Source organism: Cervus canadensis, chromosome 14 (genome assembly GCF_019320065.1).
Source record: "Cervus canadensis isolate Bull #8, Minnesota chromosome 14, ASM1932006v1, whole genome shotgun sequence".
Taxonomy (NCBI): domain Eukaryota; kingdom Metazoa; phylum Chordata; class Mammalia; order Artiodactyla; family Cervidae; genus Cervus; species Cervus canadensis.
In genome coordinates, this window is record NC_057399.1 from 1,214,850 (window position 1) to 1,242,584 (window position 27,735).

Consider the following 27,735-nt stretch of genomic DNA (forward strand, 5'->3'; position numbering starts at 1 on the left):
GCTCAGAGGTGAGATGAAAGGTTGGTGTGCCAAGGATCAGCAGTGAGGGCTGGGCTAACCACAAGTAGATTTGGTAAGGTTTCCCCAAGGGCCAAACAGTTTCACATGCAAGAAAGGTATCGAATGGAACACATGCTCAATGTCCCAGGGGCTCATCTTTCCTTACCTCATCCTAAAAACCCATTTACCCAGAATTTGAGATAAGGAGTAGCAGTCAATCCACCAGACATTTGCTGAATGCGCAAGTTGCCACATTTAATGAAGTTCATGAAAAACCTCAGCAGGAGAGCATTTCATTAACATCTGTCACAACTTATCAGCTCAGCCTATGCAAACATTACGGATTGCAATTTTGTATTAGGAAGGCAAAGGTCCCCTTTCTCCCGGCTTTCCCCTTCCTTCTGTGACATACGGACACTGCCACCATGTGGCCGTAGGGAGCATAGCATGCTGAACAAAGGAGACCCAGCTCTCTCCGCCCAGAATGAAACTGGGTAGAACAAGAAGCTTAAAGGCAATTACCTAATTAAACAAAAGACGTAGACAAGCAGCCCTCAGCTTGAGACCTTTGCTGATATGGTGACTGTTTGGAACTCGAAAGATATGTTCTCTTTGAAAGAGCCTATACGCGGTGATGAGTCTTCACTGCTTGTCCACCAACAGGTTGCACCACTGCGGACTTAGCACACAGCACCATTCCAACCATGCCTCCCAGACACTGGCAACTAGTCCTTTTCCAGAGCACGCATGGGGTTCCAGCTTTGGATGGCATCTGGCCTCGCTCTGGAGCAAAACGTGTTCCCAGCCCTCCCACCGGGACTGGAACCATTAACTACCAGAAACTTGTCAGGCCATGGGCTTCCCTGGGGGCTCAGACGGTAGAGAATCCTCCTGCAGTGCGGGAGACCTGGGTTCGATCCCTGGGTTGGGAAGATCCCCTGGAGGAAGGCATGGCAACCCACTCCAGTATTCTTGCCTGGAGAATCCCCAGGACAGAGGAGCCTGGCGGGATACAGTTCATGGGGTCGCAAAGAGTCGGACATGACTGAGCGACTAAACACAGCAATGTCAGGCAGGCCCTGAAGTGGTTTCTAGGCCTGAGCATCCCAGGCTCCCAGGGAAGCGGGGGTCCTCGTAAACACTCCCCAACTCTCATTTGTGAAGAAGAGACACTCCTGTGACACTCCACTCTCATCTGTCAGACTTTCTTGAGCACCTCCTAAGCACCTGGCCCTATGCTGGGTGCTGGAAATTCAGAGGACCATAGCACATGATTTCTGCCCTTCAGGAAGTCACAGCCCAGTGGGAGAGAGAGACACGCAAGTCCAAGCTTACAGTGTAGAATGCTAAGCGCCACACGGCAGACAAGAATAGTATTACAGAGTGAAGGCTATGTCCTGGGCTCCTTCTTTGACAAACTCTTGTTATACTTGTTCTGTGCCGGGTGCTATTTTAAAGATATCAACCCATTAATCGTCCTATAAGACAGTTACTCTTACTGTCCCGGTTTTATAGATGAGAACCTGAGAGGTTGAGTTGCAGACGTGGGATTTTGCAGACCCAGGCAGTCTGCAGTGATGAGAAGATGAGAAAATATGAATCCCTCCGTTAAAAAAAAACCCAAACAAACAAAAGTAGAACTACCATATGCTCGTGCAATCCCACTCCTGGGCATGTATCCAGAAAAAAAAACAATTCAAAAATATACATGCACCCCAATGTTCATAACAGCACTGTTTACAATGACCAAGACATGGCAGCAACCTGAATGTCCACGGAAAAATGAATGGATAAACAATACATATATATAATGGAATATTACTCAGTCATAAAGAATGAAATAATGCCATTTGCAGCAACATAGATTATCATACTAAGTGAAGAAAGACAAATTATATAATATCACTAATACATGAAATCTAAAAAAAAAAAGATACAAATGAATTTATTTACAAAACAGACTCACAGACACAGAAAACAAAACTTATGGTTACCAAAGGGGAAAGGCTGTGGCGGGGGTGGGGGGAGGATAAATCAGGAGTCTGGGATTAACATATACACACTATACTATGTAGCACAAGGGACTCTACTCAATATTCTGTAATAACCTACAGGGGGAAAGAAATCCAAAATAGGTATAAGTGAATCACTGTGCTATACACCTGAAACTATCGCAACATTGTTAATCAATTATAAAATTAACGTTTTTTTGAAAGAAAACAGGAATCCTAGCAACCCTGTCTCACAGGTCTGTTGTGCCTGTTTGACGGAGAGGTCCCCAGGGCTCACTTCTCCCCACAGATGTACTTCACAATGCCACACAAACCAAGGAGACTGATCTAACTCAGACCAGGGAGGGCTTCCCCTGGGGGATAATTCTGGTATAACGTGTGAGCTGGAGACAGGTATTCTGAGCAGAAGGAAGAGCAGGGACCAAGACGGGACAGAGGCATGAAGGGACCTGATAGCTTTGGGAATTGAGGACTGGAGGAGATTCAAGGTTGAGTGACAGGAGCTGAAGCCAGAGAGCTGGGTGGGAGCGGGGCGGAGTCCCACAGGGGATTAGAGAATTAAAGGAGGAGGGAATCATCAGATGATTGGTGATGGAGATGGCTTGGTGGGAGGCTGGATCATTGGGTGGACTGATTAGAGGGTGATCACAATAACCAAGGTGATAAATCTCAATTAAGGTACTAGCCCCTGGGATAGAGGAGAAAGATGCATTTGAGACATATTCATTTGAAAAGACTGGAGAAGGCAATGGCACCCCACTCCAGTACTCTTGCCTGGAAAATCCCATGGACAGAGGAGTCTGGCGGGTTGCAATCCATGGGGTAGCTACGAGAGGGACACGACTGAGCAACTTCACTTTCACTTTTCACTTTCATGCATTGGAGGTGGAAATGGCAATCCACTCCAGTGTTCTTGCCTGGAGAATCCCAGGGACAGGGGAGCCTGGTGGGCTGCCGTCTATGGGGTTGCATAGGGTCGGACACAACTGAAGCGACTTAGCAGCAGCAGCATTTAAAAAGACAGTCCATGGCATCACAAGAGGGTTGGACACAATTTAGCAACTAAACAACAACAACAACATTTGAATACATATTGGAGTTCAATGTTCATTAGCACAGACCTCCCAACCTGTAGGGTAGAGGTTGAACCCTTTAGATGGCAAACATGACCCTGTTTCACCTGGGACGGACCTCTCTCTCAGAAGGCGCTTCCCTTAGGAAGACGGCCCTGGGAAGGCTGCCTGCTCACCATCCCCTCCCACCCATGCTGTGTTCCCCCTTCCTCTATGTCTTTGTCATTTGTTTATCTTTCAGCTGTTCCGTGTGGCAGGTGGGATCTTAGTCCCCTGACCAGGTATCAAACCCGTACTCCCTCCATCGGCAGCATGGAATCTCAACCACTGGACCACCATGCACGTCCCTATGCCTGTGATCACCGTCATTCCCTGTGTCCTCTTTGTCCTCTTGGCAAACTCTTTTTGTTATAACTGGAGTATAATTGCTTTACAATGTTGTGTTAGTCACCGCTGTACAATGAAGTGAATCAGCTATCAGTTCAGTTCAGTCGCTCAGTTGTGTCCGACTCTTTGTGACCCCATGAACCGCAGCACGCCAGGCCTCCCTGTCCATCACCAACTCCCAGAGTCCACCCAAACCCATGTCCATCGAGTTGGTGATGCCATCCAGCCATCCCATCCTCTGTCGTCCCTTTCTCCTCCTGCCCCCAATCTTTCCCAGCATCAGGGTCTTTTCCAATGAGTCAGCTCTTCGCATAAGGTGGCCAAAGTATTGGAGTTTCAGCTTCAGCATCAGTCCTTCCAATGAACACCCAGGACTGATCTCCTTTAGGATGGACTGGTTGGATCTCCTTGCAGTCCAAGGGACTCTCAGGAGTCTTCTCCAACACCACAGTTCAAAAGCATCAATTCTTCTGTGCTCAGCTTTCTTTATAGTCCAACTCTCACATCCATACATGACCACTGGAAAAACCATAGCCTTGGGTATACATATATTCCCTCCCTCTTGAACTTCCTTCCCACCCCGCCCCATCCCACCCCTCTAGGTCTTCACAGAGCACTGACCTGAGCGCCCTGTGCTATTCACAGGTACCATATGACCCAGCAATCCCACTGCTGGGCATATGCCCTGAGAAAAGACACATGACCCCAGTATTCATTGCAGCACTATTTCAAATAGCCAGGACATGGAAGCAACCTGAATGTCCATCAACAGATGAATGGATAAAGATGTGGTACATATTTATGATGGAATATTACTCAGCCATCAAAAATCGGGTCATTTGTAGAGATGTGGATGGACCGAGAGTCTGTCATTCAGAGTGCAGTCAGAAAGAGAAAAACAAATATCGTATATTAATGCATATATGTGGAATCCAAAGAAATGGTACAGATGAACCTGTCTGCAGGGCAGAAACAGAGATGCGGATGTAGAGAATGGACACGTGGACACAGGGGAGAAGGGGAAAGAGGGATGAATTGGGAGATGAGGGTTGAATATATACACTACTATGTGAAAAATAGACAGCTAGTGGCGAACTCTCCCTCATTATTCAAAACCCATCTCAGATGTCACCTCAGTAACTTAACAAACATTGAGCGTTGATTCAGTTGACATATGCTTGGTATGAAAAGCTTGGATGATGCCCAAGAAGAGCTGGAGTGGTTTCCCTACATGGCCAGTGGCCATGGATCACCCCCTCTCCTCCCCCCACTGACTAGCTCCATTGCATACCCATTTTCTACCTCTGCTTCTCAAACTCTAGCATGTGTACAAATCACCTGAGAATCTTACTAAAAAGACAGATCCAGATTCAGTAGATCTGGGGTAGGGACCGAAATTCTGTATTGCTTACAAGATCCCAGGAGATGCTGCGGGTCTGCAGACTGCATTTGAATAGTAAGGTTATACGTTGTCTCAGTATAGTCTAATGAAAAAGTAATAAAGGCCATTATTTGTTTTTCTACGCTGAATACTTAAGGTAAAATTTACATACAATGAAACACACAGAATCTAAATGTACAATTCAGTGAATCTCTGGAAAACGTATACACCCCTGTGACCCACACCTCAATCAAGAACATTTCACATTTCCAGAAAGTTCCCTCATTCCCCTTTCCATTTAAACCCTACAAATAAAGTTGATTCTACAGGGACCCAAAGTGATGCAGTCCAAGAAAATAGCTTTCTGATGCAGAAGACTTGATCACAGGATAAGTTTAAAGGGAAACAGGAAGAACTGCACATCTTTGAGGCAATTCTACATAAAGAATATAGATAACTGATCTAACTCATAATCATTGGCGCTATTACCTTAGAATGGTCTCTTTGGTTGTTTTTCAATAAATGACTCCATCTGCCTGGCCCTGTGCTTTGCACAGAATAACAAGGTGAACATATTAGCTCTGTGTGCAGGGAGCTGGCTCCCATCGAGGAGGAGAAACAGAGAAGAAACTAGCAGATGCTTCCCAGAAGAGTGAATTTGGGGCTGCAGGGCATTCCTGGCCAAGGCAGGGGAGGATGAGTCATTCATAAATCCCCTGTGTTACACATCTCACACTCTGCAAAACATTTCTTATGGATCTCATTTTTGCAACAGCCCTGGGGCAAGGCAGGTACCAGTGTTTCCCATTAAGAGCTGTGAAAACTGAGGCTGGGAGGGGCTGTCTCAAGGCCACAGGTGGGCCTTGCAAGTGGAGCCTTCAGCTCCCTGGAAGCACTCATGAACGTGGAGGCCAGTTGGATGGCAGGAGTAGTAGGTGTGCCCGCCTCCCCATCCCCACCCCAGAACCCAGATGCTCGCCTGTGCGTGAACATCACCCCTGGCAGACAGGCTGGGGCCACTGTGCCCTCGATCGTCCAGCCCCTCCTGGGAAGTGGAATCCAGGGCCCTGTGCCCTGGATGAGGGTCTCCAGCCCCTACTGGCCCCCAGAGAAGGGCTGTACTAATGGTGCCCACCCTCACTTGTGTTTTAGCATCAGCTTCCGGCTCCTGCACCATGAAAATCCTGTTTTGTGACCTCCTGCTGCTCAGCCTCTTCTCCAGCGTGTCCAGCAGCTGTCAGAAGGACTGTCTGGTCTGCAGAGAGAAGCTCCATCCCACTCTTGACAGCTTCAACCTCGAGGTAGGTCCAGGAGGTTGGACCCTGTCTTCCCCTCCCCTCCCAGGTCACATGACTCTCCCAGAGTGGGATGGTGCCTAAGAAAGACTGGGACTCCCAGCTTCTGAAAGCAAACCCTGTCATCATCCCATGTTTCCACATTCGAGTAAAGACCTACCCAGGCTGCTGTTTTGCTCCTATTATTAAAACCATGCACACTCATTCTGGAGAATTTGGCAAATTCCAAGAACTATGAAAAGAGAAAATTAAAGTCACCTTTAATCTCATCAGTCAGAGAAAAAAAATCTTAGTTTTTTCACTTGCTATGTTATATCAAGATAAGTTTCCCGTTATTAACATTATTTTAATTTAAGTATACTTGGCTTAACCAATCCCTCCTGCTGAGCACGTAAGTTGTCCTCCAGTTTTGATATTATAGACAAATCTACAGTGAACACCTACGTGCTGCCTCGTATTTAATTTGCTTATTTGAGCACTAAATTTCACTAAGTCAGTTGCTTTCTCCACTGCTTTCATTACCATTTAAATAGTTATTCCTCTCCTACTAAATCCAATATAACTCGATTACTTTTTCTTTGTAGTCAAGAAAACTCCTTTCAATAGATGTCATGTTTGGAACTCCTCAATCTTAAGAGCAACCTTTTCTCTCCTGTTCCTTGAGGCAAGTGTACAAATATAGAAACCAAGTACCCACTTTGGGCTGACACGCAAACGTGAACAGACACAGCCCCCCGACCCAGCACAACACCACGCTCCTCCCATGCCACCTCAGTGGCTTTCGAGCCTGTTTTCTGAACAGTAATAACCATCAAATCATGAAGAAGTATCCTGAGAACCCATTCAAGGATCATCCATCCTCCTCCTTCAGTCATTGTGGGTTTTTCTGAGCACCTACTATGTGCCAAGCACTTACTATGCGCCAACCACTGGGTTAGACCAAGGGCCCCAAGATGCACAGACAGATAGTGGGAGAGAAGAACCTATGATCCTTTCCTGAGAGTAATTACTGAGCAATGGGGAAGCAAGACCAGTGGACCCCAACCTAGTCTAGAGGGGCGGAGGGGGCTTTGGGAGGAACTGAAGCCTCTAAGGAGACCTAAAGATGATTGAAGAGGCAGGGAGTGAGCCCAGGTGCCCAGGTAATGAGGGAGGCACAGAGTGGGGGAGGAGCGCACATGTGCAAATGCCTCTTGGGGGAAGGGGACTGGCATGTAAGGAACTGAGGAAAGCCAGGAAACTGGCTAGAACACGGAAGACCCACATGTCTCTTCTGTGCAGCCCAGAGAGGCTTAAAATTTCACCCAAAACAAAACGCTTTCCCTTGGTCTCAGTCAACAGAGGAGACCGCTAGTTCACAGGTAAACCAGTGAAGGAGTTGATTAAGGAATAATCTCATCATCGTCGCAATCTTGACAAAGACTGAAAGTTGTGCACAATTCCTGAATCACAAGCTTTAACTGCAACCCTGTATCTCCCACTCCAAAAAGCATGAGGACATGTGTACACCCACATTTATGGCAGCATTACTCACAATAGTCAAAAGGTAGAGAAGACTCAAGTGACTGACGAGAGACAAATGCATAAACAAAACATGGTCGATGCGGACAATGGGATATTATGCAGCTTTTAAAAAGGAAGGGAATTGTGATACAGGCTACATCGTGGATGAGCCCTGAAGATGTATGCTGTCACAAAACAACAATTACTGCAGGATTGCACTTACCAGAGGTTCCAAGAGCAGTCAGATTCATAGAAACAGAAAGTAGACTGGGGCTGCCAAGAGCTGGGGAAACCGGGAGAGGGGAGTTAGCGTTTAATGACTACCAGGTTTCAGTTTGGGAAAATGAAAAATTTCTAGAGATGGGGGCAAGGGTTGATGGTAACCCAACAAAGTGAATGTACTTAATACCTCTGAGCTGTACGCTTAAAAATGGTTCCAGTGTAAATTTGATGGTATTTGGATTTTACAATAGAGAAAAAAGTATTTGGAGCTCAGCTATAACACCGAATCTGCGCTAGTTTTTATTTTTTTTACAGAGTAAAGCATTCACAGATTTAGGTGGCTTGTTGAGAGCAAACATCATGCCCTGCCTGACTGTGAAGTTCCGGCTCCCGGGCCACCTTGACCTCGGGTGCCGGTTGTGAAATGACAGAGGCCACCAGGGCCAGGTTCCCTCCAGCCTCCTTATTGTCATCTCAGGATCTGAGCTGCTGCTCCTCCTCCTTCCCCCTCCCTGTGTACCACTGGTTTTCCTGCTGGAAATGCTTTTCTCCCATCTCCCACTGGCTGTTTCCTTCCCTTTGTTGTCCTCACCCCTTTGTGGTGCTCGAGTTCAGCTGCTCAGGAGTATCCGACCGCATGGACTGGAGCCCGCCAGGCTCCTCTGTCCATGGGATTCTCCAGGCAAGGATGCTGGTGTGGGTTGCCATTTCCTTCTCGAACCCGTGTCTCCTGCACCGCAGGCAGATTCTTTAACACTGCCCACCTGGGAAGCCCGCCTTAACTCCCTATCCAATCTCCAAGGTCACCAGCAGTTCCTAACCACAGAAACCTCCGCCCATGTGCAGGCTTCCCCTCCTCGTCCTCTCTGGGTGGACCCCGCTCTCTTCCCCACTCTGACTCTTCCTGTTCTGCCTCCTGTTAGAGCCCCATTCCACTTCCTGCACCCCCTAAACACAAGTGATAGCCAAAATTCCTTGTTCTTACCTCCATGTCCTTCCTCCTTCCCAGCGTCTGCTTTCCCCAGGCAGCAGGTACACTCTTCGCCTCCTCTCTGCTGGGCTCCCATCACTTTCCATAGTTCCTGGGAAATCCATGCTTCCCTTCCCTCCCCACAGCTCCAAGAACCTGCCCTGCCGTCTTGCTCAGACCTCCGACTCCTCCCCCAGCCAATAAACCCTGCAATACTACTCTTAGGAGGGGATGCCTTGCAGATTCTCCACCGGTCCCCAATTGAGCCAGCCCCTAGCTCCTTTGTTCTCTGACAATTACTTGCATCTGCTGGGCTATCTCTTAGGCACTGTCTTTGCGGATGAATCTGGGCTTCCCCAGCACACATTACACTGTGGCCCAGGGCAGTACTCAATAAACAGGTCCCATGGAGACTGGAGGGCTTCCCAGGTGGTGCTAGTGGGAACCCGCCTGCCAATGCAGGAGATGAAAGATATGGGTTCAAACCCTGGGTCTGGAATATTCCCTGGAGGAGGAAATGGCAACCCCCTCCAATATTCTTGCCTAGAGAATCCCATGGACAGAGGAGCCTGATGGGCTACAGTCCTTGGGGTCACAAAGAGTTAGACCTGACTGAAGCGACTTAGCAGGCAAGCACAGGAAAACTGTAACCTTGCAAGACCTTTTAGTCTCCTAACAGGTGCAGATGCTGTAGAGGTTTTACACAGCTGTTTTTCAAAGCCAGGAAGGAATTTGGAGCTAGTTTCTATTTCTCCATAACATCTTAAATCTCTGGGGTCCGGAAAACACTGTAAGAAAATGGCCAGTTCCCACTTCAGAATGATGGATGACCTCTGCAAGTGCCTGCTGACCCCCAGAGGACCTGGTTGCCTGGATGTTTCTAGCTTGTATTCATTTTTAACCTATTTTTTTAACTTTTATGAAATGCCTAGAATCGAGGCAACCACATCTCACTTCCAAATCTTGCAACCCTTCACTATGTCCCCTCTGTGAAAGATGGGGGGACTCAGATATTTAGGCAAGGGTCACTGTCCACCCCCCACCCGCCAATCCTTCCACCAAATGATGAAATCCTAATCTATTCCCAGGACCTTCTGGACCCTTGGCTTCATCAGGAATTTCATTTGTTCTCACTCCAGGGCAATGGTCCAAGCGTGCCTGCCTTTTTGTTAGACTATCATTTTGGTCAGTAAATGACTAGCACATAAGCCAAATGATTGGATAGTCCTGGGCTTTCAGCTAATTGAGAATGATACTTACCCTACCAGCTTACAGAGAAAAAAACTAGATTCACTGGGTTATTCTAGTGACCGAGAAGAAGGTAACTCCCAGGAAAGGTCTGTTTTGTTGTTGTAGTAGTTTAGTCACTCAGTCATGTCCAACTGTTTGCGACCTCACAGACTGTAGCCCAACAGGCTCCTCCGTCCATGGGATTTCCCAGGCAAGAAAACTGGAGTGGGTTGCCATTTCCTTCTCCAGGCAATCTTCTCGACCCAGGGATCAAACCTGTATCTCCTGCATTGGCAGGTGGATTTTTTACCCCTGAGCCACCAGGGAAGCCAAGAAAGATCTGGGGAAACTTATATAAATTCCCTAAAACTCTATTAGCAGCAGAAGAGCTACTACTTCTGGGAGTTTCTGTCTTCATTACACAGAAAATCTTAGTAGTTGACTTGCTGCAGGAGTTCCTAACACGTTTTTCTTTTGTACTGTGCATCTGCTGGCCCACGAGTGTTGGCTCTCAGATATACTGGCAGAACCTCCCAGAGCAAATAGGTCCCAAATGTCTCTTGGTCAGAAGTGGCTGGATTCCTTAGAGACAGAAACATGACAATCTGAATGAGTTGTTTATTTTCCTTCCATTGGCCCATTAATCTTTGATCCTAGACATTCAGATGACCCTTTGCTCATTGTCTTCCCTCCCCCTGCAAAGCCCAGCTTTATAGATCAATTTGGCACCAATCTGGGACTTTCCAGATGCTCCTCCACACTGTGTCTGAATATAGCAATGTCATCAGAGTGGCCTGTGAAAATGTGTCCAGCTCACTTAATGGGCCATTAACCCATCTCTGCAAACAGGCTGGTGAGTCCCTCAGACCAGAGAGTGTAGTCAGTAAGCTCATATGCCCATCTGGTGCTACAAATGTTGCCATCAATTTGGATTCCTCATTTTTTTTTTTTGCCCAAAAACGTTCTCCTAAATCAAGAATCAAGATGCATATTTTTTAGTATCTAATCATCTAACAGTATGTTGAGTCTTGGTAAGGGCTATGCATCTGGTTTGATCATAGAATTTCATTTTCTCTGATTGACATGCAATATAATTACCATCTGGGCTTAGAAACCCAGGGGCTCGCAGAAGATCTGAGCGCCTCTAGGCTTAACAGTTTCCACCTGTTCCTGTAAATGGACAGGGCAGATCAAGGCAACGAGCACTTTGAGGATCCTATCCCTGTGAGGACTGAACCAAGTGTGTTCAAAGGTCCTTTTGAGTCCCACAAGTCTATGCTTATGAGACCACACAACTCAGGTTGGGACTTGAACCCAGCCAAATCCCAGGATGGAACTTGAACCCACTCTTCTTATTTATGTGACTGCTCCAGGTCTTAGTTGCAGCACATTGGAGTTTTCACTCTCACATGCTAGATTTTCATCGTGGCATGTGGGAGTGAGTGTGTGCTCAGTCACTCAATCAAGTCTGACTCTTTCTGGCCCCATGGACTCTAGCCCTCCAGGCTCTTTGGTCATGGGATTCTCCAAGCAAGAATACTGGAGTGGGTTGCCATTTCCTTCGCCAGGGAATCTTCCTGACAGAGGGATCAATACCCACATTTCCTGTGCCTCCTCCATTGGCAGGCAGATTCTTTACCAAGGAGCCACCTGGAAAGTCCTTAGTAGCAGGATGAGGGATCTAATTTCCTGACCAGGGATGGAACCCAAGTCCCGACCTGCATCGGGAGTGCAGAGTCTTAACCACTGGACCACCAGGGAAGCCCCTAAATCCACTGTCTTTTAATTAAGATTGTACATCTGGTCTCAGGACTTAATGAAGCTTAGATTCATTACGTCTCCTTGCAGAAAGAATTCAGTAAGAGACAAAGTGATAGGTAAGAAGTGGCTTTATTTAGAGATACACATTCCATAGACAGAATGCTGTCTGTCTCAAAAGGAGAGAATGGCCCTAGAAGAAATACATTTCACAGACAGAGTGTGGGCAAGAGGCCCCCAAACATGGGGTGGTTAGTTTTTATGGGCTGGGTGATTTCATGGGCTAATGAGTGGGATAATTATTCCAGTTATTTTGGAAAAGGGGCAGAGATTTTCTGGAATTGGGCCACCGCCCACTTTTTGACCTTTTATGATCAGTCTCTGAACTTTCATGGTGCCTGTAAATGTGTCATTTAGATGCTAATATCACAGTGAGCATATGAAGAGGCTCAAGGTTCACTGGAAGTCGAATCTTCCCCAACTTTTATCTAGTTGGTTCTCACCAGTTTATGTCGTATCCTCTAGGGCTATGTCATTTGATTAGAGGTTTTGTCCTTCCCACTCCCCTCCTATTTCACTTCTACTGGCTTTCCTGGTGTTACCCATGCTTTCTGCTTCCTCCTTGACTCTGTAGAGTAGGGTTTCTCAGACTCTGTGGCTGTATTAAGCTGGATAATTATTTGTTGGGGTGGGAGGTGGGCTGTCCTATACATTATAGGTTGCCTGCCAATGTCCTTGTGAAATGGAGGAGGACCCTGGGGGTCCTCCTGGGTACAAGTCCTTTCTGTGTCCCCCAATTCTTGTGTGTAGGAAATAGGCTTCATTCAGTCTCCAGAACCTGCCCTGAGTTCCAAAGGGAAGTTGCTAATCAGGGAAGGTAGGGGATGCCAAGAGCAGGGAGGAGCAGTCAAACAATAGTGCAGCCATTCCTGGTTCCGCCTCAAAGAATATACATAACAGTATCTTTGAGTTCAAAGAGCCAACCCATTAGAAAAGACCCAGATGCTGGGGAAGTTCGAGGCAGGAAAAGAAGGGGATGACAGAGGATGAGATGATTGGATGGCGGCACCGACTCAATGAACATGAGTTTGGGAAAACTCCGGGAGGTGGTGAAGGACAGGGAAGCCTGGCATGCTGCAGTCTGTGGGTCGCAGAGTCAGACGCGACTTAGGGACTGAATGACAATGATGACCTTTAAATTCTTCTGAGGGACCTAAGGCCCTCACCCAGGTGGAGGATGGTAACTTCAGGCTGAGCACAAGATTCCTGGAACATCTGTTACCACCAGCCATTCAGAACAAAGTCACACACCCTGCAGCCTTCATCCCAAATCTTGCCTATAAAAACTTCTCCCCGAAATCCATCATGGAGGTCCGGGTTTTTGAACAGGAGTCACCTGTTCTCCTTGCTTCACAGCACCCCAAGAGGAAATTAGGCAGAGGGGATGGAAAGGAGATGGCAGATTTACATACTGAGTGGATGGAGAAATGGGGTCCTGAGAAGGGGAGTGCTGGAGAGATGTCCAGGGTTCTAAACCTGAACCAGCTGGGGAGTAAGGTGACATTCAGAGAGAGAGACAGAGCAAAAAAGATAGACTTGGGGTGGAAAAAAGTAGGAGTGAAGTACTGATATATATGCTACAATCAGTAGTTCCTTCAAACTTGTTCCACTCATACTGAAAAAGTATATCAGATAAGAATTAAAGTCACCTGCTAGTAACAAACACCTGAAGTGACATCTTTAATAAGATGGAGATTTAGGAGTTCTCAGGTGGCTCAGTGGTAAAGAACCCGCCTGCCAATGTAAGAGACTTGGGTTCTATCCCTGAGTTGGGAAGATCCCCTGGAGGAGGAAAAGGCAACCCATTCCAGTATTCTTGCCTGGGAAATCCCTCGGACAGAGGAGCCTGCTAGGCTACAGCCTATGGTGTCGCAAAAGAGTTGGACAAAACCTAGCAACTAAACTGGTAGTCCGCTGGTAGAATTCCGGGCTTTCACTGTGTGACCTGGGTTCAGTCCCTGGTTGGGGACCTGAGATCCCACAAGCTGCGCTGTGTGCCCCACCCCCCAAAAAAGACAGAGATTTGATTCCTCACATGTAAGTCAGGAGCAGAAAGTGGGAGATGCTGAAGTGTAGGCATGAGCATGACCACATCTTGGAGCAGCTTGGCAGCAACAAAAGGAGGGCAGGGTCAGAGTGGTAAAGGCAAGCAGAAGTCAGACTGAAGGACACGCTTTGAGGATTTGGTGGAACAGCTGGTGAAGCCTGTGATTTAAGCTGCATGCATATCTCACTACTCAGTTAGAGATCAAGTTGGAAACCTTGCCCATAGAGGCAAGCGTGCCACTCTGAACACCCGGGTGGGAGTGCTTGCTCCCCAGAGAGCCCCAATGGGGCATGCATGCATCTTCTCACATCCTGCGCCTGCCCAACCAGAGCAGTAACTCCTGATGCCCCGTGAGCCAGGCACAGACTCCCTAGTTTGGGACTCTCTTGGTACCCCAAGAGAGGTTAAGAGTCCAAGCTTCCAATGCAGTGGGTGCAGGTTTGATCCCTGGTCCAGGAACTAAGATCCCACATGCTGCATGGTGAAGCCAAAAAAATTAAAAATTAAATTTAAAAAAAGGACTCCAAGGTTTGACGAAGGGCTCTGCAGCTTCCTGCTCACCATGATGTCAGAGTCAGGCTGAAGTGGGGTTTTCATCTGACCCCAAAAACACGGAGAGGAGTATTTGGGGTAAAGTGTGCTTGGGTGCTCAGTCGTTTCCGATTCTTTGGGGCCCCACAAACTGTAGCCCACCAGACTCCTCTGTCCATGGGATTTTCCAGGCAAGAATCCTGGAGCAGGTTCCCATTTCCTTCTCCAGGGAATCTTCCTAAACCAGGGATTGAAGCTGTGTCTCCTGTGGTTCCTGCTTTACAGGTGGATTCTTTATCACTTGAGCCATTCAGGAAGCCTGAAGCCAAAACAGTAGGGAAAAAAACTTGGAGGCAGAGGCTTCCAGGAGATCCAATCAAAGACAGGAATGTGGGAGGGAAGGGTTAAGGCCAGGGCTAGTCAGGAAGGTACGGGAACATCATGGTCAGGCTGGTGGTCTAGACGAGAGGTGGGAGATACCAGGAGAGACAGAAGCTGCAGGGGTTCCTAGGGAGCTGGCAGGTCCACTGAATTGTGTCAGACAGTCCCAGATTATCCAACTTGTCTATATCTCAAAGCGTCTTAACTCCCTTTTCTACTTTTTGATTGGCGTATAGTTGATTTACAAGGTTGTATTAATTTCTGCTGGACAGCAAGGTGACTTGGTTATTATATATACAATTTTTTAAATATTCTTTTCCATTATGGTTTATCCTAGGACATTGAATTTAGATCCCTAGGCTATACAGTAGGACCGTGTTGTCCACTCATTCTGTATGTAATACTTAGCATCTACTCACCCTAAACTCCCAGCCCATCCTTCCTCCACCTGCTCCTAACCCTTGGCAACCATAAGTCTGCTCTCTATTTGATCGCTATTTTCTATAACTGATGTACTGATAGTGATGATGAATGTATGCAAGGTGAACAATGAATCACACCAAGGTTGATCTTTACCAGGTGACCTTAGAATAACCATGCAGATTTAACTGCGTGACCACATGCTTTAACATCCCCAGTTTCTTAAATCACTCTGACCTCTCCCAGGCCTGATAAGAGAACAGAATAAAATGTTTCTTTCTGGATGACCCTGATGAGCTGTTTGGCTCCAAAAACCCAACAAAGACTATAACTCTGTGCATTTTGTTAACTTGCTGAGTCACCTGGGTAACTTAACCTCACGTCTCTGAGCCCCAGCTTTCTTTGTGAAATGACAGAGATGGGCCAGTTCGTTTTCTGTTTCTTTCCAACTCTTAAATTCTATGAACTTAAGTAACTATATGTAAAACTGCTCCATGGTACTGAAGAGGTGCTTCAGAAGCCCTTGCACTGATTGATACCAAAATAGATAATGCATGCATGCATGCATGCTCAGTCATGTCTTGACTCTTTGCAACCCCATGGATTGTAGCCCGCCCGGCTCCTCTGTCCATGGGGTTATCCCAGCAAGAATACTAGAGCGGTTGCCATTTCCTCCTCCAGGGGATCTTCCCGATCCAGGGATCCAACCCGCACCTCCTGCTTCTCCTGTACTGTCAGGCGACATCTTCACCACTGAGCCATCTGGGAAGCCCTAAAAACAGACAACCAAAGTACTTGATCTCCTCATTGCCTTGGACTAACAGATGTCCCTGGTCTTTCTCCTTCCTCCAACCTCTCCCTTTTCAGGTGTGCATCCTCGAGTGTGAAGGGAAGGTCTTCACCAGCCCTCTCTGGACTCCATGCACCAAGGTCATGGCCAGGGGCTCCTGGCAGCTCAGCCCTGCTGACCCAGACCACGTGGCGGCTGCTCCGGACCAGCCCAGGGCCTCTGAGATGCAGCATCTGAAGCGAATGCCCCGGGTCAGGAGCCTCTTCCAAAGGCAGAAGAGGACAGAGCCCGGCCTGGAGGAGGCGGGGGAGATGGAGCAGAAGCAGCTACAGAAGCGGTTCGGGGGCTTCACCGGGGCCCGGAAGTCGGCCCGGAAGTTGGCTAACCAGAAGCGGTTCAGTGAGTTTATGCGGCAGTACCTGGTCCTGAGCATGCAGTCCAGCCAGCGCCGGCGCACCCTGCACCAGAATGGTAATGCGTAGCTGGAAGGGGAGCCCCTCCCGGCTGCACCGTCCACTGCAACCCATGAGTGAGTGGGGCCCCAATGAGCTGGGGGCAAGAAGAAACCTCCTCTGCCCCGTCTTAACCTTCCTCCCTGGCGGGGGGAGACATGTTGACACCCAGACACATATACAGACTCCACACCACTTCCTTCAGGGGTTCGGCTCCTAGGACTGCGCCAGCCCACCTTTTTTTTTTTCTTTCTGGGAGCAAAAATTTTCCTGGGATTGCTCCCAGCAGCTCACCACTGCGGTGGAGAGACTGGTTACCATGGGGATAATAGTAGTGTGTTAAGATAACTAATTCCTCTATGGCTCTTCAGGAGCTTAGTTACTATGGGGACAGTGAAGTGGACCAAGCCTCCTATATGGTTGCCATAGAAACCATCCACTCACCTTTCCCCTGAGACTTTAAGGACCCAGAGCTGGACCTGCACTTAGCCATTTGCAGAGTCTGATTTATGTGTGTGATGTCGCTGTTTCACCTTCAAAGATGGCTTAGCTGTCCCCTCCCCTACTCCCTCTATCTTAAGGTGACTGACTTCCATGGCAACCTTTCAGCTTTCACACTCTGCCCATCAAGGAGCTCTGGTTAGGACCAGTTCTTGTTAGGACACCTTCTGTGTTTCTTTCTCCCACACATCACTTGTTCACCTGATCACTTTGCCACAGGTGGGCTGGTTCTTTGCAGCTGATGGCACGTGAGCAAGGCTTTGATAATCTGGCCCTAATGACCTCAGTCACTTTTAGAAGAGGGACTAAAGGATCATCATTTTCCCTCACTTTTTGCCTCTTTCCAGGTGCCATTTCTGGTTTTTTGTTTGTTGGTTGTTGTTTTTAATTTTTATTTATTATTTTTGGCTGCACAGGGTCTTCGTTGCTGCTCATGGGTTTTCTCTGGTTGCAGCAAGTGAGGACTACTCTCTAGTTGTAGGGCACAGGCTTCTCACTGTGGCGGCTTCTTTTGTTGCAGAGCACAGGTTCTAGGGTGTGAGAGCTTCAGTAGTTGTGGTGTACAGAATGAGTTGCCACACAGCATGTGGGATCTTCCTGTACTAGTGATTGAACCCGTGTCCCCTTCCTTGGCAGGCAGATTCTTCACCACTGGACCACCAGGGAAGTACCCAGGTGCCATTTCTGTTTTGTGTTTGCTTGCTTGCTCTTCCTCCTATCTCCCTGCCTGTCTGTTCTTAGTCCCCCAGGCACTCATTTATACATGTACCTACAATGCAGATCACAAATATCAGAGATCCTAACTTATTTCCCAGTCATTTCAAACTCGGCTTTCCTCAGCCCATTAACCTATACATAACTTTGAGTGGCAGAGGGAACTAGCACAATGAACTTTTCTGAAAATCTAAGAGAATTCCAATCATTAAGCGTATGTGCCTTAATTCATATGTAGGAATATGATTATCTGCAGGATCTCATCTGGGCTTCCCTGGTGGCTCAGTGGTAAAGAATCTGCCTGTCAATGCAGGAGACATGGGTTCAATCCCTGGGTTGGGAAGATCCACTGGAGGAGGAAATGGCAACCCACTCCAGTATTCTTGCCTGGAGAATCCCATGGACAGAGGAGCCTGGAAGGTTGCATGCAGTCCATGAGGTTGAAAAGAGTCAGACAGGACAGAGCGCGCAGGCTCACATACAGTATCTCATATCTCCTTAAAGAGAGAAGCTTCCCCTAACAGAATGAACTATTCAGTTGGTCAGAAACTTTCTGTAAACGTTATTACCCAAGTGGGGGCTTTTGCTTGACACAGAGGCATAAAAGCAAGGTTTGTGCATGGGCTTTTTTACTTTGCTTCCTATATGTCAAAGGTAGCCAGATCGTTAATAATCTTCCTTCAATGTATATTAATCCACATGTGGATCTTGAGCACCCACACTGCAGCAGGAAGGCAGCCCACATAAGACTTTGCAGGTAGGCTGGCTTGTTTGCAAAATGCCCATTGCCAAATACGGGTATATGTATTCAGTGGCGAGCCAAAGGCTGCTGTGTTTATTTTAGCAGAATGACTAATCTCCGAAGGCCCTGAATTAACCTACACTGGTTTTGAAGTCATATTCTTGGATCCCTAATATGCATTCATTTCTCCAAAGCCATATCTACACGGGACCTAATAAAAAATCTTTCAGAAATGGCATAGGCTGAATTCTTCTAAATATTAAAGACATTCCTCTTCTTTTTAAATTTTTAATTGGAGGATAATTGCTTTACAATATTATGTTGGTTTCTGCCACACATCAACATGAATCAGCCATAGGTATACATATGTGTCCCCTCCCCCCCCACCAAACCTTCCTCCTAAACTTTAGGGACATTATTCTTTTTTTTTTTTTTAAGGTACATTATTCTTTAAAGGGACCATCAAGACACCCTGAAGACACGTCTAAGTTTGAACTATGACCGTTTACCTTATAAAGACAGTTTCAAATCAGTCACTTTAGCAGGAATCAATTTAGTTTTTAGAAAAACTATTTGAGCCCCTATTCAGGCAATTGGTTTTTCTAGTTTTCTATTAAGCCTCCAACTGAGAGGCACTGGAACATAACCGGTAACCAGCTTCTGCCTGTGGCTTTGCTCAAGATATAAAGTTCTTGAGGGAAACGCTGGTGATATTCAGCAGCTTATCTGGGTATTATCGATTGCTCTCCTCCTGTGACCATCTTGCTGATTCTTTTTTCCACACATTCACGGCTGCTGAGTTCCAGTGTGGGTGTGTATTTATGAGTCCCTTAAGCCTGTCTTTATTTGCCTGTACACACCCCAGCCAGCCCCACACATGCTTGAGATTTCTCCATGGCTCGGGGACTCCTATTGCCAGAGCTGTTCTGGACACCAGAGACACCCAACACCAAGCTATGTTTAGAATGCTGGAGGAAACGGCGCCACCCACCACATGGGACGTGTGTGTGCGCTCAATCATGTCTGACTCTTTGTGACCTAATGGACTGCAGCCCGCCAGGTCCCGGTACCCATGGGATTCCCCAGGCAAGAATACTGGAGCATTCTTCCTCCTCCAGGGGATAGGACCCATGTCTCCTGTGTCTCCTGTATTGGCAGGAAGGTTCTTGACCACTGAGCCACCGGGGAAGCAAACGCTTGGGATAAAGAACCCTTATTCAGAAAGCGTAATGATGTCCTAGAAGGGAGGGACACTGGCACATATGGAATCTAGAAAAACAGTACAGAGGAAGCTCTTTGCAGGGTGGGGATAGAGACGCAGACGGTGGAGAAGGGACTTGTGGACACAGCAAGGAAGGGGAGAGAGGGCATGAACTGAGAGAGTAGAATTGACCACACACACTGTCGTGTGAAACAGCTCGTGGGAAGCTGCCGTAGGGCACAGGGAGCTCGGCTCAGCGCGGTGATGGCCGAGAGGGTGCGATGGCGGGGAGGCGGGAAGGGGAGAGGTTCTAGAGGGAGGAGACGTGTGTGCTTATAGCTGATGCACTTTGCTGTACCGCAGACACTAACAACGTAATAAAGCAATGACACTCCAATAAAAAATAACAAATGGAACCAAAAAAAAGGGACAGTGGGGTGCGGGACCAGTCCTAGAGAGACCTGTGAAGAGTACGCGACGGAGCCCGATACCTACCGTCCTTTTGCCTGGCCCTATGCTTCTCTCCTCTCTTCCGCTGCCCCAGACCTTGACCTTCTAGATGGTGGAGAGTGAGCAGATTCATTCCTGGTGAGGAATCAGTGAAGTTAGCACTTGTAATATGAGAGAGCCACAAATGAGGGCTCTTTTTAGCCTGAAGAAATGAATTACTATACAGATTCCAAATACTGATACCAGGGATAAGAGAACTGTTTCTGGGCAGGAGGCGTGCCCTTTGTTCTGTTGGTTCTGACGCTAGATTATGGGCCAGGGAAACAGGTGTGTAGAGGGAGTCAGGGACCCCTTCTTGCTGCTTTTGGGGCTAATTATGTGGATTATAAAGCTTTTAAAATATATGTGTGTGTGTGTGTGTGTGTGTGTGTGTGTGTGTAATTTACTTGGCCGCACTGTGCAACATATGGGATCTTAGTTCCCTGACTAGGGATTGAACCCGGGCCCTCTCCATTTAGGGCTTCCCTGGTAGCTCAGCTGGTAAAGAATCTGCCCGCAAGGCAGGAGACCCCCATTCAATTCCTGGGTCGGGAAGATCCCCTGGAGAAGGGATAAACTACCCACTCCAGTATTCTTGGGCTTCCCTGGTAGCTCATGTGGTAGAGAATCCACCTGCAATGTGGGAGACCCAGGTTTGATTCCTGGGCTGGGAAGATCCCCTGGAGAAGTGCATGGCAACCCACTCCAGTATTCTTGCCTGGAGAATCCCAAGGACAGAGGTGCCTGGTGGGCTATAGTCCATGGGGTTGCAAAGAGTCAAACACAACAGCGACTTCGCAGAGCACAGCACCCCTGCATTTACAGCACGGAATCTTAACCTCCGGACCACCAGGAAAGTCCCAAGTGATAGTTTTTCTTTGCCTCTTTTCTATTTCTCAGGCACTAGGGAAAAGCGAATTGAAGGGTCAGAAAAACTGTCGGACTTGCCATTTTAATCTGCCATTCATTTGTCATTTTAATTTATGTCTCCCCAGGTGTCCGGGCGATCCCCAAAGCAGCATGTCTCCAGCCCCAAACCTGCCGGCTGGGCATCAGGACGCCTCCCTCCCCAAGGCACTGAGGCGAGCCTTCGTTCCAGGCCGCCGCCCCAGGGCCCTGCGCCATCTGGTTGTCTTTTCCTCCCTGACTCCTCCTGGCCCCTCCCCACCCATGGCATGTTTCATGACAACCCTGTGGCTACATCAGAGTGTATTTTTGTAATTCCTCCAGCTAACATTTAAACGGCCCCATCTCTCCTTCTCACCCACCTCCTCCCTCTTTGAGGTTGGTGGGTTCAAGGAACAGGAAATCAAGCCTGGGGTTTTGACTCGTCACTGCCGTAACTTGTTTGTAACAGAGCTGTTCTTTTTGACCGATTGTTTTAAACAGATATTTCTCCATTAAACTTCTACTGAGCAAATGGTTAGTAAATGGGTTGGCTGTTTCTTTAACTGAGAGCACAGGCTCCAGACATACCGTCAGAGGCTGCCTCTCCTCGGAGCCAGAGGCCAAACGCAGGCGACTCTGTTTTATGTGAAGTGTGTCGAGCAGGAACACCCCGACTGAGCCGGGTCCCCAGATCCAAAGCCCACAGCTGCGTGATTGGGCCCAGCGGGCGGGACGGGGAGGGGCCAGGCTGCTGCGCCCCACCCTCCGTTTCCGGCTCACTAGAAAGTTGCATCTTTAACAATTTCCAGGTGATGTAGCATTTGCTGGTTTGGGACCCTCCGGACGGGGTCGAAATTAACTCAAAACATGTTAAGATGGATAATATCAGTTCAACCTCTGGTCCACCCAAATGGAGTGAGTGAGGTGGGTCAAACATCTATACAGACAGATAGGGGGCCGTGGGAAATCAATAGGGAGGGTAAGGTGCTCTGTTGGGGAACTCGGGGGAGGGGGCGCCTGGTGAGGTGAGGGGTTACTGGAACCAGTGAGGACTGTAGCTCCCTCTAGTGGTCAGGAGGGAAACAGCCGCTCATTGTGCAAGGGTGGTACCGTGGGCGAGATTGAACAACTCTCTCCCTTCCAACTCTAGCCTGGCGTCTCCGGTTGGTCAGACCCAACTGAGAGCCAGAAAGTTAGGGGGTCCTCGGATGCAGCCACAAAGGTGGGCCTGGGAGGGTCCAGAGCTGCAAATGGACAATGTCCAGCCCAAAGGCAGTAAACCCCTTTAAAAGAGGGGTGGGGGAAGGCGGGACGGGGTGGTCTCCCACAGGCTGCTGAGCTGGACTGACTTTGGCAGAAATCTAGTTCTTAGGTCTTCTCAGAGCAGCTTCATACCTCCCCGCTGGGTGCTGTGAGGAGGTCCTAGAACCCCCTCCCAGGGTGAGATAGAGCTTTCTGTGCCAGCTCCCCTTCCACCCAGGCCAGCTCTGAACCAGCCACATGGGCGATCACAGGACACAAAACCCACGGGTTGACCCGGGGGTCGGGGGTGGGGGTGGGGGGCAGCCCCTGTTACTCCCCAGGGCTAGCACGCACTGCACAAGCAGGTGGCGGCTCATTCTCTCCTTAGGCGCTCGCCGGCTCCCCAACAAATTCAGGTCCACAGCCGGGAGCTTCTCCCAATTGTCAACAATGCAAGCAAGAGAGAAAATGGTTCTTTTCCTAAATCAAGGAAATCATTGATGTAAAAAGTCAAAGAACAGTGGTTGCTTTTATGAGGAAAAGAGGAATAGCGCCTTGCTAGAGGGCTTCCCTGGTGGCTCAGATGGTAAAGAATATGCCTGCAATGCGGAAGACCTCGGTTTGATCCCTGGGTTGGGAAGATCCCCTGAAGGAGGGCATCGGAACCCACCCTAGTATTCTTGCCTGGAGAATCCCCACGGACAGAGCAGCCTGGCGGGCAACAGTCCATGGGTCGAACAGAGTCGGACATGACTGAGCAACTAAGTACAATACAGAGGTACAAGGGCAGTTTCTGGAATGCTGGCCACGATCTGTTTTTTGAAGGAATATGGTGGATACTGAGGTGTTTGCACTATAATAAACCATTAAACTGTAAAAATTAAAACTAGAGATTAGGAAGAAAAAAAAAAAAGAAAATGGTTATCTCCTAGATTACAATCCTAGTGCCATTATTTCCCGGATGATGACTTCAGGCAAGTTTTCTAACCTCTGGGCCTCACTTTCCTCATCTGTAAAATGGGAATGATGAAATGAAAATAAATTGATAAATTTTAAAAATAATTTTATTTTAAAAATAAAATAAAAATGGGACTGACAACAGTAATTTCTTCGTGGGTTATCCATGTAAGCACTTGGCCAGGTCCCTGATAATGTTGCCTACTGTTACTATAAGCAAATGAGGGTGCACACTTCTCCCCCGGGGCTATTGCTTGCTTAACACCAAGGACAATGATAATCTTATCCTTCGCAGGGCGAGAGGGTGGAGGGACAGGCACACATCAAATCAGACAATGTACCATTTTATTCCTTATAAAATATATTTCATATTGTTGCTGTAAAAACATTATATTTCACATTTTTAAAAAAATTTTTAACAGTAAAAATAATACTTGGAAGACAGCTGGGGGAAAAGGCGCCAATAAAGACAAGTTCACAGATGGGATTTATCTCCCTCCCCTCTTTTTTTTTTTTTTTTGCCCCTGGTAAAGTCAGAACCTGCGAGGACCAGAAAGTAACAGGACTGATTTCTTCCGACAAGTCAGAGTTTCCACATCCAAATCCATTATGTTCTTCAAAGAATCTAGCCTCAGGCCAACTGCAACACTGTGGATGTTGCTCAGAATGTGTTCTGAAATTACACGATTGCTTTCACAGCCGGCTCAGAAGTCAGATTATTAAATCTAAGCCATTTTACTCACCCGATGGTCCTTGTGTTCTGCACCTGTGACCTCATTTGACCACCAGGAAATGGCAAGTCACTCCAGTCTTCTTGCCTGGGAAATCCCACGAACAAGAAGAGCCTGTGGGGCTACCACGAGGTCGCAAAAAGTCAGACGGGACCCAGTGACTCAACCACTACCACCACCCTCATTCACTGGACTCTTTGCACTGAAGGCGCACGGGTGCAGATTCGGTATCATTAAGGCTGCTCAAAGCAGGCACTAGACTCCAAAGGTACTTCCAAAATATTGTGAATAAGCATAACATCCCCAGAATAAAGAGTTTCCCAAGACGCTTGCTTTCCCAATCCGTCCTGTTAGTTTCCAAAGCGCACCTGTCGCCTCTTACCTTCCATCAGATTCTGCCTCCCAGGATAGGCCGGGAAGTAGGGAGAAATACAGAGATGAAGAAAACAGGCGTGATGGTGGGATCAGGTCACAAACCACCCCCGGCCCTCCAAGAAGAGACGAACGGGACAACCCCGGGACAGACCACACGTCCAAGAACCCACACGGCAGCCACAGATGGAGCAGTGGGAGGAGAGAGGCTGGAGGAGGCCACCACCACCAGGAAGGAGGCCGGAGCAAAGGCCGCCAGGGAAAGCCGCACCAGAACATTAAAAAAAAAACACAAAAAACCTCTGTTTTGAAATTGTTGCATCAATTTCTTCTCTCTTCCTTTTCTGCCCTGTGCAGCTGTGACACAAGAAGCCCGCCTTACTTAGAGAAAATCTTGATATCCAGTTGTACCTACACGGTCCAAACTGAGGGGGAAATGAAAACAGCGTCTCCAAAGGTGAGACCCAGCAAAAGCTCTGAGTAAGGAGGAAAGGGGAGACGCTGCTGGGCAGAGCTCCCCCCACCCCCATCTCCAAGGCCCCCTCCCCACACGGGTAGGACCTGCAGGGCACAGGGCGGGAAGCGAGGAGTCAGCTTTGGGAAGCTGGGAGCTTGAAGGAGCGGGAGGGAGAACCCAGCACCTCTTGCTGGCCTGATCTCCAGCTTCACCGAGGGACAGAATTCCACATACATAATTTTTTTTTTTTTTTACTGAGTTATAAAAATATACCCCATCACCACCAAAGACACTCATGTGTAAGAGTGCTTTTCCCTTCTGTCACCAAACCCAGGTCACCATCACCCTTCACACCATCACACCCCCTATTCCCCTGTCTGCCGCTTTCCAACACGCGGCGTGTCACAGACGGAAAGGCATCTATCGGGTTCCTGCAGCCAAGTGAGCCCGCCTGGACGGGAAGGACAGCCTTGCTCACAGCCAAGGGCTGGACGCCGCTGTGCAAGCCCCAGAGAGCTGGCCTAGAGTTCCCTGAGCCCCTGACATTTGGGACGTGGGCCCTGAGGAGTCCCCAAAACCAGTCCCGCTCGGCAGAAAGGTGAGGCTTTTAGCCAAAAATGTGCCCTCGATCAGCCCTGCTCGCCCAGGCACAGAAGCCCCTTCCTCCACTTCTTCCTCAACAAAAATGGATTCACGTATTTAGCTCTCAAGTCACGCAGTCCAGGGTCCCCTCCATTCCTGAGGTCTCCAATAGATGCTAAATCAACCCCAGTTCCTGTCACGTGACCTCCTCAGGCCCCCTAATCTGCCCCATCCCGCCTTCAGGCAGCAAAGACGCCCAACTTGGACTCCGGCAATTGGTGACGGACAGGGAGGCCTGGCGTGCTGTGGTTCATGGGGTTGCAAAGAGTTGGACATGACTGAGCGACTAAAATGAACTGAACTCACCTCCTCAGGCTCCCTAACCTGCCCCAACCTGCCTTCGGGCAGAAAAGACGCCCAACAGGTGTCTGGGAACATGACACCACATCCAAGTGACCCTCCCCATCACACTGACTGGACCAAGCAGAAGCCCCCTGAAGAGTCCCGTCCTGCCTGTCACCTTAGGAAGAAAACCAGATGGTACCCAAAGGGCCAGGTGAGCCCGTGGAGCCACGGGACAGCTCTGCACCCCTCTCACCGTGGCAGAAGCTGCCACCTACCCTTCTGTCTGTTCTCTTCGCCAGCCCGGCCCTGTGGCCTTGGAGGAACGTGGGAAAATCCCTGGTTCCCATGAGACAAAGTGGGACCTACCTCAGGGCAGGATCTCTCGGCCAAACAAAGGGGGAGTCTTAAATCAGAAAGAGGCTCCTGAATATACCGTAAGTGAAAACAAAGTGTTTCTGGGGGGGGTGTCTTCCAGAGCTGGTGGGGAGGGGTGGGCGTGGGTTCACTCAGGGAACAGCAAAGCACTCTCGCCGAGTACTACACCGTCTGGTCTCTTGTCAAGGAAAGGGTGAGCAAGGTAGTCTTGATCTGCCACGCTGTACGACGTGAATTCTTTCTAGCCTTTTGGCTCAGCTTCCTGACTGTCCCAGTCTTTTCACAAACCTACGAGTCTGGGCTTGGAGAAGAGGCCATACCGTATCTGTTGCGCTGCAACCTGACCTGAGGGACCCCAGATCAGAGCAGCTGGCACCGGAAAAGGGGCTTTCCTTGGACTCTGATGGAGGCTGCTGGGTGAGGACAATCTCTCCCTCCTCCTGGATCTGAGTGGAGAAAAGGGGGCCGGCTGCACCTCAAAAAGCTCACACATCAGCCCCGTCTTCCCACCCCAGCCTCAGCAGGTCCTGTTCTCTGAGTCATCAGCCAGAAATTTCTCTTTTTTCTAAAAAAAAAAAAAGTAAATCCATGTTGCTCACAGTCCCTTCTGGAAGAGTGGAGAAAGCAAAGAATCCAACAGCTCAGCAGGAAACACGATGAGCTGTCCCTTCCTTCCATACGGTACACATTAATCCCCTAGGGAGATGGGCTGTGGGGAGGAGAGGAAGGGGAGTCGTTTCTTTGGTCTCTGGTTTGCTGCAGAATACCCTTGGTCAGTTTTGGCTCTCTCTCATTTTAGGGGAAGAAAAAAAAATAATTTTTTTGTTTCTATTTTTTTTTTAAAAAAACTAAAACATTCCCATGAGGGAGGGGAAAATGTTTTGAGTATTCAACCTTAGCCAATAGAGCCCAAACTCCCCGTGTGTCCACTCTGTAGCTTTTAGGCTTCTGCGGTGGGCTTGGGACCCATCTGCCTGTGTCCCCGGGCCGCCGGGAGGGGCCGTGGTTCAGTCCAGGAAGCGCTGGCAGGCCTTCTTCCAGCGGCAGGCGGTGCACCACTGGTCCCGGTGCTCAATGCCGTACACCTTGCGGCACTTCTTAGCTTCCCCGCGGGCTTTCCTGCAAGCCAGGGTGAAGAGGGGATGGTCACCCGCTGGCCAGCCAGCAAGGGGAACCACCAGGGCCGGAGGACCGACTGCCTCCCTTGCATCTGAGACGTCCCCCCACCGGCTCCCTGGGACCAACCCTGGGGACGAGGGGCGGGTGGGGACAGGAGCCCCCAAGATCTCGCGAGAGGACAGCTCACCTGGTGGTGCTCTGGGCCCGAGGCGGAGACGTGACGATCAGGTGAGACTTCATGGCAGGGGGCGGCTGCTGGGGCTCGCTGAAGCTTAGCGACCGGCTCCGGACCTGGGCACAGGGCAGAGGGGCTGTGAGCACGAAGGCAGGCGTGCAAGGCAAAAGGACCCCACCCCACCCTGTGCCAGGAGGCCTTCTCTCAAAGGAGATTTCAGCCAGAGGTGAGCAGGGACCAAGGAGGGAGTGGAGGCGGAGAGGGAGGAGCCAGCTTTGGGAGGCACACTCCACCCAGGGGAAGGGGCTCCAGGCAGGAGAGCCACTCGGCTGG

The 27,735-nt window shown here is 48.9% G+C and overlaps 2 protein-coding genes across 7 annotated transcripts in view; one reads left to right on the forward strand and one right to left on the reverse strand.

Moving 5' to 3' along the window:
* PNOC (prepronociceptin) overlaps nt 1-21,593 on the forward strand; it is a 29,744-nt gene extending 8,151 nt beyond the window's left edge. For 2 of the 4 annotated variants that reach the window (XM_043486929.1, XM_043486928.1), the window contains exons 2-4: nt 6,006-6,154; nt 16,138-16,531; nt 21,155-21,593. In XM_043486929.1, the coding sequence (XP_043342864.1) occupies nt 6,029-6,154; nt 16,138-16,531; nt 21,155-21,240 (606 nt within the window). In that variant the 5' untranslated portion in view covers nt 6,006-6,028 and the 3' untranslated portion in view covers nt 21,241-21,593. Of the gene's footprint in view, nt 1-6,005; nt 6,155-16,137; nt 16,590-21,154 lie in introns of all 4 variants that reach the window. The other 2 variants (XM_043486931.1, XM_043486930.1) reach the window with 2 other exon arrangements.
* Nucleotides 21,594-23,574: 1,981 nt separating this feature from the next.
* The window catches only part of ZNF395 (zinc finger protein 395), a 48,250-nt gene continuing 44,089 nt past the window's right edge, over nt 23,575-27,735 (reverse strand). For all 3 annotated transcript variants that reach the window (XM_043486729.1, XM_043486731.1, XM_043486732.1), the window contains exons 9-10: nt 27,415-27,518; nt 23,575-27,227 (exon numbers count right to left, since the gene is read on the reverse strand). In XM_043486729.1, coding sequence (XP_043342664.1) covers nt 27,116-27,227; nt 27,415-27,518 — 216 coding nt within the window. In that variant the 3' untranslated portion in view covers nt 23,575-27,115. The remainder of the gene's footprint in view (nt 27,228-27,414; nt 27,519-27,735) is intronic.